Source organism: Canis lupus, chromosome 27 (genome assembly GCF_011100685.1).
Source record: "Canis lupus familiaris isolate Mischka breed German Shepherd chromosome 27, alternate assembly UU_Cfam_GSD_1.0, whole genome shotgun sequence".
Classification (NCBI taxonomy): Eukaryota; Metazoa; Chordata; class Mammalia; order Carnivora; family Canidae; genus Canis; species Canis lupus.
The window spans coordinates 5051647-5063188 of record NC_049248.1 but is presented as its reverse complement, the minus strand read 5'-3'; the positions used below and the strand labels follow the sequence as shown (position 1 = coordinate 5063188).

Below are 11542 nucleotides of genomic sequence, written 5' to 3'. Positions count from 1 at the left end.
ACAAGAATGTTCACAGAATAATAAAAAATTGAAAACCACCTAAGTATCTATCACAACGGATTATTTCAAATGTGTGTGTGTGATTCACATACAAATCATGGGATGCCATGAGTCTACTTTTTATGTATCGGAGTGAAGGCTATCCATATGATATATATTCTTTAAGATTTTATTTATTTACTCATGAGAGACACACAGAGAGAGAGAGAGGGGCAGAGACGCAGGCAGAGGGAGAAGCAGGCTCCATGCAAGGAGCTTGATGCAGGACTGGATCCCTGGACCCCAGGATCGCGACCTGAGCCAGAGGCAGACGCTCAACCACTGAGGTACGCAGGCATCCCTGTCCCTATGATATTAAGTGAAAGAATCAGGTTCTAAATCTGCAGGAATTCCTTGATCATTTTTAAAAATGTGTGCAGCTATAGAAAAGCTCAGAAAGATATATGACAGTTTCCTTTTCCTTTCCCCTGAGTAGATTCTATTCCTTTGCCTAGAAGATTCTCCCCATTTCTTGGGAGTTACTTGATAAAGATAAAGAGCTCTTTATCCAAGTAACTCCAATAAGTACGTCCTTGAGGTCTTAGCCTAAGCTCTGTAGAGGGACGACAGGAAAGCAGACACCCTGTCCCAGATGAACATAGTCTCATAAAACCCTGTACTTGCCATGCTACCTACAAACCCTACTGCACCTTTTTATTTATCTCTATTACTTGTTTTTTTGCTTTTTCTCCCCTAGACTCTAAGCTCCATGAGGGCATGGACTGCGGGTAGGTCCTGTGCTCCACAGCCCGCCTCGGGGGCTGGGAAGTAATTGTCGCTTATTGAGTTCTTACTGCACGCCAGATACTGTGGTTGGTTTTCTTCTTTTTCTTTTTCTTTCTTTTTTTTTTTTTGAGATTTTATTTACTTATTCATGAGAGGCACAGACAGAGATAGAGAGAGGCAGAGACGCAGGCCGAGGGAGGAGCAGGCTCCTGGCTGAGCAGGGAGCCTAACTCAGAATGTGACACCGGGACCTTAGGATGATGACGTCAGCCCAAGGCAGACGCTTAACCTACCGAGCTACCCAAGCATCCCTGTATTCCATAGGTTTTTAAAAAGATTTCACTTATTTATTCACGAGAGACGCAGAGATGCAGAGACGAGATTTAGAATTGGGAGGTTGGGAGGTTTGTCCCCAAGCCCCGCGGACATGAATCCCTGGGCCCGTGGGACTCCTGGCCGCTACCCGGATCGGGGAACACCGGAGGAACTGCAGCGGGGCTCGAGGACCGCTTGGCGGGGAGAGACCACCCGGAGGGCAGCGGGAGGACGAGCCCCTTCGGTCCCCCGACGGCCCCGGCAGCACAAGCCCCGCCCACCGGCCCGGAAGGCCGCGGCTGCGGCAGGACGAGCTTCCGGGGCGGGGCGGGGCCAGCGCTGGTTGGCCGGCCTCGGGCGGAAGTCGGGAGGGTCGGTGGTCCGAAGACGCTGGCTTGTCACGGGGCGGGGTAGAAGGACGGCCTGCGTAGAGGTTGCCTCTCCATCCCTCCGCACCCCGGGGCCCTCGGAAAAAACCCAACACCCCGACCCCGCGGCTAGCCCCTTCCCCCAGGCTCTCTCCGCTCGATTTCGCCACCGTTATGTGGGAAGCGAATCCGGTGAGTAGCCGGGCGGGACGGGGCGGACCCAATGGGCGGGGTATAGGGGAGAGGGCGGGAGGGGGTTCCCGGGAACTGCTCCCCCTCACCCGCTTCGGGCCGGGTGTTGAGTTCCGGGGCCGCGAAGATCCTGGCCCTCGGGTCTCCGACAGCCCCTGGCTCTCGAGCGGCGCAGATGGCCCCGCGGGCTCCCCGGCGCTTAGAGCCCTCTGTGATTTATTTGAGTCGCTGTGGTTTCTCCGCCTTTGTGTTTTGCTTCCTCGTCGGAGTTGCGGGGCTTGGCGGTCGCCCCTCTCCCTGGCCTCAGCTGCACCTGCCGGCGCCTCCTGCATCTGGAGGCCGGTGTCCGGCGTGGGCCTCGGGGGCGCCGTCCTTCCCTTTCCCTTCTCACAGCCCTTCAGTGGACGGACCACCTTCCTTCCAGACGCGGGGGCCGGGGGTGCGCTCCGACCTCTCGACGGTGGCCTGCTTAGGTGTTCTTTTCTTCCAGTGGACAGAACTGATGACCTGGACCTTTCGGCTGCACACCCCACCCCGTCCCTTCCCCTCTTGTTTGACTCCGGTGTTTGCACCGAGCCTGCCTGCGTCTTGGTCGGCTTTGCTTTTATGCATCCACGGACTGTGAAGCTCTCGCTAGGGGGGAAGTGCCCAGAGCCAGGGCAGGTGCCACCTCAGGCCTTGACTGGGGTGATGGCAGAGCCCCTCCCTGCGAGTTGTTGGGCCGAGTCTGTGAGCTGCCCGCAGGCCCAGGCCGAGATAACTGCCCCGGTTCGTGTTCATGCCTGAGACGCTCTTTTGCTGCGGTCAGCACTGACGCCCCCCGCCCCCCCCCCCCCCCCCCCCCCCCCCCCACTTCTGGAATATAGTTCCGGAAGACTGGGAGAGTCTGTCAGTGAATTCTGTTACGTTTTAGGTTTTTGTCCGGCAGAAACTAGTCTGTTGGTTTGCCTTTGTTGCTTACACAGGGTGGTGGCATCCCAGTCTTTGTGTAACTGCTCATCATCGAAGTTTTTTTTGTTTTTTGTTTTGTTCCTACCTATAATCCCGCACTATCAGGCCACATCAGAGGAAAGTGATTGCTGGTATTTGATGTCAGCAAAAGTAACTTAGAATCATGAGGATGGGCTTCCTGCTTTTGGATGGTTTCACTGTCATCAGCAATCTTGGTTTTGTAGCATCGTACGTGTATGTGTGTATGTACATATGTGCATCTGCTGTGTGTGTTTTCAGTCTTTATTAGCAGTCCCTTTTGTCTTGGTTTCTCCATAACAGATTTTTTAGTCACCTAGGTGATGTCTTGCTCAAAGGCACGTATTTCAAAAAAAAAAAAATTCTTCACTATATTGTAAGCTCCCCGTGGGCAGGGCCTTTGTCGCCTGTTTTGTTTACTTGGTATCTTCAGGCTAGAGTAGAGAGCCTGGCACTTAGGAGGCTCTCGGTAAATATTTGTTGAGTTAGCAAAGGGGACTGGATTAGTACTGGAGACAGTCCTTTGCTCCTACTGTTCATTCTCCCTCCTCCATCACTTATACATTAGCGCTCACTGTGGGGTCATTTGTACGTTTGTGAGGATTATGAAGATGTTAGTGAGTATCTCATGCATTTGGTTTATTATAGCATCATCTCATTTCTTTGTAAGGAATGCTGCTGCTGCTTCTGTCGGCACCCTAACAATTTTGCTTGATTTCACTAGAGCAAACAGACTTTTGTTGATAGTGGTGAACCTTCCACATGTAATCCCACATTGTTCTTTCGACCCTTACCCTTACTGTGCTACCCTAATATGTCTTAATGCTACGGGGTTTCCTTACTGACACTGGTTTCCTTCCTATGAACATATCAATCCTACCAATAAGGACAGTTCAGTTTTTAAAAATACAGTCAGCATTCTCTCTTTGTGTTTCTCTGGTAATTTGTTAGTTTATATTGGTGGATGGGCATCTGGACAGTTTGTCCAGCTGTGTTCATGGAATGAAAATTAGTTTTAATGTTACCCTAAGCCAGACACTTAGGAATTTAAAACAAACCAACCAACCACAATGTATCCTGAAGATAAATGCAGATAACATTTGCATTACCCATCAACTGAAATTGTTTGCCATTTCTTACCATTGAGTGAGATAATAAATTCTACTTTGTGAAGGAAGGCCCTGTGAGCTGCTTGAATTGAAGACTTCTGCCTGGTTTCTCCCTGTGTATTTTTGGTGACATCTATGGCCTTAATATACCACCTATGAGCTGCAGATATATCTCTTATTGCAAATATACCTTCTGTATGATACTGTATTCTACTCACAAGTGGCTTTAGGAAAATGTTATGCTGATATGGGCCATCGTAATACTCAGACGCAGCTGCCCCTTCCAAGTGAAACAGAAAAGGAAAAGTCTATATTGCATGGTTTGAGTTTGGAAAACCACCACTGAGCTTGCAACATTTCCTTGGGGGAGAAACCTAAAACAGGATAACCAAAGAGTTATAAACTTTGTCTCAGTACAAAATTTTATCTTTCAAGACAGTCATGTGGTCAGTGATATCTAGTCAAGCTTTTCACTGACCAGGCACCTTGAGGCAAGCATAATGTCCGTGCCAAGGCAGATCTGATTGGCAGAAGCGGCAGGCACACTCAGTTCTGATAAGAGCTCTCGGCAGTTCTCCATCCATCTGAGGGAGGGAGCCCTGACTTATGTACCCCCATTAAAAAAAGGTGCAAAAATCTGTAGAAAGGAATTGCCAACACTGCCTTAACTGTGTATACTGTGACTTTATCCTGCCTTTCTCTACCCTCTTGTGTCACTTGTCTTATTCCTCTTTGCTGGGAGTGGAGTAAGTAGTCACTATTAAATATCAGAGAGTTTCAGTTTCTCTTTGTCTCACTGATGAAGGAAATCGAAAATGACAAACATCTGTAAGATTACAGACCGATGTGTCACAGTATTACAACCTTACTTTCAATGATGAACTCTTCCCTAATTCCTTCCCACATATGAACTCATACTATTAAAAGAATCTGATGAGTTAGCTAAGGGAGGGGAAAATTATTTTCTCAGGATCACACAGGTGAGTAGACAACAGGAATATATGATTATCCGTGTCCTATTTTACTGTATTCTGTTGCCGGGTGACAGCAGTGGTAACATTTGTGTATTAGTGCAGTGATTTACCTGCTGAGCCATCTTTTTCTGTTATTTTATATTCACAGTTGCTTCCAGACTCAGTAGGCACTATGATTCTTATCTCTCCTTTTTCTGTCAAGCTTCTTGAAAGAACAGCCTTAGACTTTTTTTCATTCTTTTTCATACCTCTGCCCCTCCAGCCCCAACTCTGCCCCTAACACTTTACTTGCCAGGAGCTCATCAAGAACTTTTGAATCAACACATATAGTAGCGAACTTTATACTTCCAATCTCTTGTCTTTCTGCAACATTAATGCACGAGAGGTGTTTTTCAGGACTCTCTTCTTTTTCTCCCCTGGGACTGTATTGCTTTGGATTTTTTTCTCCTTTCTATGATTTATCTTGGTTTTTTTTAAAAAAGATTTTATTTATTTATGAGAGACACACACACACACACAGAGGCAGAGACACAGAGGGAGAAGTAGGCTCCATGCAGGAGCCTGACGTGGGACTCGATCCTGGGTCTCCAGGATCAGGCCCTGGGCTGAAGGCGGCGCTAAACCACTGAGCCACCTGAGCTGCCCTATGATTTATCTTTGAATCATCATCTTAACTACACTGCCTTCTTTTACCCTTGAAATGTTGTAGTGTTAACCTTTGTTTTTTCTTAGCACATCCTTTTTTTTGGTGAACTCCAAGACTTCAAATACTACTGTAGTGAATATGCCTATCAAACGTACCTTTTCAGTCTTAACCCTATTCCTGAGCCAGGTGACAGACACCTCTACTGATTGTCTCTCTGCTAGTCCCAAATTGGATTACCAGAGAAGCCAATCATTGACTCATTCCTTCACCCTCTCAACAACTATTTACTAAGTATCTACCACATATTAAACATTCTAGACACTGGGGAGGGGCATTACAAACATGGATCAAGTCAGAGTCTGCTCCTTAGGGGTCTTGCAATATAGTTTGGGGAGCAGAAGTGATACCAGAGGATATTGGAGGACTGGGAAGGTTTACTAACATAAGTTAAATCTGAGCTAGGTGTTGAACTTATAGAAGTGGTCCTTTGGGAAGGGCAAATAAGCAAAATGACCACAGACCACAAAGGTGAAAGAGAATGGCAGGTACAGTTTGGATAAAGGAGTGAAATGGAGAAAGTGCATATCTGATGAGTAAAGTCTTAGTATGGGCATTTTCAGAGAGAGGGGATGGAGGAGTTATGGGTGGTGGTAACTAATATCTGTGTAATATCTCTTCTGAGTCAGGCAGTGTGTCTTGGGCATGGGGGAGGATGGAGGTAGGATTTGTTCCTGGAAACGAAAGTTCTGTAGTGAACACAGTGTCTATGAAGCTGTCTTCCTAGATCAACATTTCATCATGGGTTCATATACGGATACCTGTATCTTGGCATTCTTTCTAATTGTTCTAGTAGTGGATTGAGTTAAGCTGAGTGAATAGTGTGATGTGCCAGTGTTTGGTGGCTGAGACGATGCTAAGCAAACGTGCCCACACTGAGGTTATCTGATGCCTGCGTGAAGAAGGAATTAATAAATTATTATCCTCCCTTTTTTAGGGATGATACTAACTAAGTTTTAAAGTTTGGTGACCTTTCTGAATGAGGACAGAACCAAGTTTTAAATCTAGGACTTTCTAGCTCTAGAACACGTACTTTTTCCAGTCTGACTTAGGATATAAGACTTAAAGTAGGTAGAGAAGGGCCTATGAGGAAAGTCACAGGGACAGAAAGATTACTGAGCTGCAGAAAATCATGACCTTTTTGTAACAACAACTTCCATATTTTGAGAACTTTTTTTCTAGTGGTGCAGCGCATGGGCAGCAATAGGGAAATGACCTGGCCTCCCCAGGGTTGGCATAGCAGATACAGCACAAGGCCAAGACAATGAGTCTAATGGTTTTTGGAGTATCAGAATTGTGATACAGGCTGGAGGCAGACTTTTGTAACAGGTTTGAAATTTGGGGTGAGGTGAAGTGCTGAGTATGACGCACCTGGTCCAAAATCCTCAAACAGAGTGTTGAGGTTTGTTACTTATGCAGCTCACCCTCGAGGAGTTGGATTTGCTTTTGAAATAATATCTGATAGCACCCATCTATTTATTGAGCACCTACCATAAGCCAGTCAGTTCCAAGCCTCAGCATTTACAGTGGTGAACGAAACAGACCAGGTCCCAGCCCTTACCAGCTTGCAGCCTAGTGCAGGGAGGCAGAGAGTAAGCCAGTAATTACACAAATAACATTTAAATGCAATTGCAGTAAAAGCTCTAAAAAAGAGGAGGGAGGGAGGGAGGGAGAGAGAGAGAGAGAGAGAAAGAACAATGGCACTGTATGATAGGGGGAGCTAATATTAGGCTGGGAGATCAGGTAAGTCCACACTGTGAAAGCCACTTTTTCATCGATTGATCCAGTAAAGGTTGGATGGGAGGCGAGTAGGGCTATTCAGACACAGAAATAGTGAGCAGAGACCCCGAGGCAGAAAGGAGCTTTGTGTTTGAGGCAGAGAGAAGCTGTGTGTGGCTGAAACCCAGTGAACCAAGATATGAGGCCAGGAGGTAGGCAGGAACTAGCCAAGCGTGACTCTGTGGCACATGTTTAGGATTTTGAACTTCATTCTTAGAAGAGTGGGAAGCCATTGGAGGATTTTATATAGGAAGGGGAAGGAACAGATCTATGTTTTTAAAAAGATCATTCTGGCTGTTGTGTGGAATATGAGTTACTTACTAAGGAGTGTGATATGCAGAATAATGGCCTCCCAAAGATACCCACATCCTAATCCCCAGAAACTGTGAATATCTTAAATTACATAGCAAAGGGAAATTAAGACTGACCTTTTGATTGGGAGATTGTTTTGGATTATCTAGGTGGGCCCAGTGTAATCACAAACATCCTTAAAAAGCAGAAGGAGACAAAAGAAGTGAGTCTGAGAAAGATGTTGCTATGGAAGAATAGTCAACTTTGCTGGCTTTGGAGACTAAGGTGGCTACAAGGCAAGGAATGTGGGTAGCTTTTACTTTTTAAATATTTTATTTATCCATTCATGAGAGACACAGAGACACAGGTAGAGGGAGAAGCAGACTCCCTCTGGGGAGCCCAATGTGGGACCCCAGGATCATGACCTGAGCCAAAGGCAAACATTCAGCCACTGAGCCACCCCCATGCCCTGTGTGGGTAGCTTTTAAAAGTTGGAAAGGCCAACAAGATTCACCCCTATAGCCTTCAGAAGAGAATCAAGCTCATGGCAATTTTAGCCTAGTGAGTTCCATGTCAGACTTCAGCAGAAGTGTAAGATAATTAATTTGTGTTGCTCAAAGCCATGAAGTATGTGGTTATTTGTTTCAGCAGCAATTGAAAACTAATACAGAGGGCCATCAGAAAGGCTGTAAGACCACTTAGGGAGCTATAGTGTACTCCAGGGTGAAGATGAAGGTGATCTGGACTAAATCAATGATAGCAGGGAGAGAGACATAGAAGTGGATCACTTCAGACTGTACTTTGTTTTTTTTTTTTTTTTTTTTAAAGATTTTATTTATTTATTCATGATAGTCACAGAGAGAGAGAGAGAGAGGCAGAGACACAGGCAGAGGGAGAAGCAGGCTCCATGCACCGGGAGCCCGATGTGGGATTCGATCCCGGGTCTCCAGGATCGCGCCCTGGGCCAAAGGCAGGCGCCAAACCGCTGCGCCACCCAGGGATCCCCAGACTGTACTTTGGATAAAGAATGCTAGGTTTCTGGCACAGGCAGTTGGGAGGAATGAATTTTTTTCGTGGAGATGGGGAGACTTGGAAAGGGGAAGATATGGCAGAGATCAAGAGTTTGGTTTGGGGTTTAGTGCACCGGTGAGGCATTCAAGCAATAAAGTCAAAGAAGCAATTGGGTAGGTGAGTCTGGAGCTCAGAGGGGAAGACTGGGCTAGAAGTGGCAATTTTGCCCTTAGTCTGTCTAGATGGCTTTTAAAATCATGGCATGAAGTGAGCTCCCCTGGGACAATATTTCCTAAACTTTCAGTACCCATGCTCCATGATCACCAATTTTATTTTATTTTTTAAAAAGATTTTTATTTATTTATTCATGGAAGACACAGAAAGAAAGAGGCAGAGACATAGGCAGAAGGAGAAGAAGGCTCCACACAGGAGCCCGATGTGGGACTCAGTCCTGAGACTCCAGGATTATGCCCTGGGCCGAAGGCAGATGCCCAACCGCTGAGTCACCCAGGCATCCCAATGATCACCAATTTTAAACAAGAAAGTAGTATTTAAAAAATTAATGTTTTTATTATTGAAAAATATATTTTTGTAGCTTCTTACAAAGTATGTATCTAACTTGTTGACAGATAGGTAGAGCTATAGATTAGATCCAGATACTCTGATTTTTTTATTTACCCTGTATTTCTACTAAATTAGGAAATTCCATGCTGTAATTATAGATTGTCAAGATTTGCAACTGGTGTTTACTGGTTCTTTCAGATTTTTTTTGGAATGCCAAGATCATATACATATTGAGAAAGTATGAGAAAATTTCTCCCTGAAGACTGTTCCTAGTGTTTGATCAATTGCCAAATCGACACACTTAAAAGATTAAGTAACTGTAGGGATGAATGTTTCAACCAGCCTGAACGTTTGGAAGACAGCAGCAAATGTATTCTTAGTCCTTCTTTGATTACTTCAGTCTCTGGAAAGTATCAGTTCATGTATTGTTGTAATATTTGGATGTGTTCTTTATATATCCACAATAATAAAATCAGTCTCACTCTCTGATGAGTGAAGAAAGCCATCAGATTCTGGGAAGGAATCATACCCTAGCAATCGAACCATTTGTTGCATGGTTTTGTGACTGAAAAATCTGACATCTTATTCTCCTCATTAAAAATTGGGATATTTTGGCTTTGAAATAATAGATTCAGGTTATTTCAGATGCTGAGTGTATTTTAGCTATATATTTAAGTAGGCCTCTGGAAATCAAGAATGGCTATTAGTATTATCAGCATCATAAAGAAATATTTTTATCTCATCTGTCCTTTTGGAAACTCTTGTCAGCACTTTTTTTTCCTTGACATGCTTTAAACTCGAGTAGGAAGGGTAATTTTGCAAACACTGCCATTTCTTTCCACACATTCAAGAGCACATATTGAGTTGTCAAGATTTGCTGATACTTAATTTTCATTATTTCCTTCAACATTCAATTACAATTAGGAGGCATATTGTTGACTTCTAACTGTTCCATGTGTTTAAAACACCTTTTAGTGTTGGAGCAACACCTTTTCTTGCTGTTTGTATAGCTCATGGTCTGTCAATTCTGAGTAGGTCGCACCTTTTCCAATCCATGTCACAGCTCAGGAAAGTATCACCATCTAAGTGAAAACTGTCTTCCCTTGTGCTGTGAGTTTTCACTGATAAGAAAAACAAAAAGTTGTGTACTTTTATCTCATTACAGGGTATATATACTATAAGAACTGATTTGTGTTTCCTCCACAAAGAGCTTTGTTCAATTTTAAGACAAAACATATGCTGAAACACTCACGTGACAATAACAGCTCTCTCATAACATGTGCCATTGATACTATATGACTTCCAACAGGGTCATTTAATAAAGAAGTTTTGTCAATAGCTTGTTTTGTTTCACAATTAAATTGGGCATTAAATTTGGACTGACAAATTCTCAGTGATGTCAGGACCTTTACCTGTTTTAACTGAGGAATACCTCTTTAGTCTTGGTCTCTTCTGTACCAAAGTAAATTGAGGCTTTGTTTGAAGATGATGTGAAAATTTACTTAGTTGTACACCACTATATTTGCTGAGCACTAGCTGATATGAAATGATCAACACAGACTGATTATAATGACATAGTGAGTTGGTAACTTTAAAGAAATTAAAGTTTTCATGAAAATCATTATTACTCTTATATTTCAACTTTGCAAAATGCATATGAACAAATTCCTTTAATTTTTCCTCTGAAAATGCCCATGAACTACTTCATAATTCTTGAGGACCATGTTTCAAAGATGTTGAGAAAGACAAGAAAAGGGGCTAGGACTGAGCCCACAGAGCCCAAAAGTTACAGGCTGCATAGAAATCAAGGTGCAAAAGAGATCAAGAACTTGTGGCCAAAAATCCAAGACAATCTAGAGAGTATGATTTCATGGAAATCAAGAAAAGAGTAACTCAGGACAGAGGATAAACTGTGGAATGTTACTGAGTGGTCAAAGAAGATGAGGACTGATAAAAGAGCATACATGCTCTTAGCAACATGAAGCTCCTTAGAAGTCCTAGCAAGTGTTGTTTGTTGTTTGCTTGTTTGTGATGGTGATGGGAGATATTGAGCCAGAAGCTAGAAAAACTGAATTAGAATGGGTTTTAGAGTGAATGGGAAGTGATGAAATTGAAATGAAAATGGTGTGTGTAGAGGAAGAGTTATAGTTAATCCACCAATGGAGATAAAATGGAATCCTAAAAGTGCTCAATCCAAGGAGGCTAGAAAAAGATGAAAAGGAGAACAAAGGACACATGGAACAAAAGCAAATAGCAAGATGATAAACTTAAACCTAACCATATCAATAATCATACCAAAGTAAATGCTGCAGACATTTCCATTGGAACATAGATTGTCAGATGAGTAAAAAGAAAGACCTGATTATAAGTTGTCTATAAGAAACACACTTTGAAAATAAGATACAAATAGTATAATGCTAAATGGAAAGAGAGCTATGATTGGTACACCAGTCAAGAGAAAGCTTGAGTGGTATATTAAAGATTTCAGAGATAATTATATTA

At 43.7% G+C, this 11542-nt stretch overlaps 1 protein-coding gene across 4 annotated transcripts in view; it reads left to right on the top strand.

The window, feature by feature from the left end:
* The first annotated feature begins 1425 nt into the window (after nucleotides 1–1425).
* The window catches only part of PARP11 (poly(ADP-ribose) polymerase family member 11), a 46788-nt gene continuing 36671 nt past the window's right edge, over nucleotides 1426–11542 (top strand). For 3 of the 4 annotated variants that reach the window (XM_038576509.1, XM_038576511.1, XM_038576510.1), the window contains exon 1: nucleotides 1426–1640. In XM_038576509.1, coding sequence (XP_038432437.1) covers nucleotides 1623–1640 — 18 coding nt within the window. In that variant the 5' untranslated portion in view covers nucleotides 1426–1622. The remainder of the gene's footprint in view (nucleotides 1641–11542) is intronic. The other variant, XM_038576512.1, reaches the window with a different exon arrangement.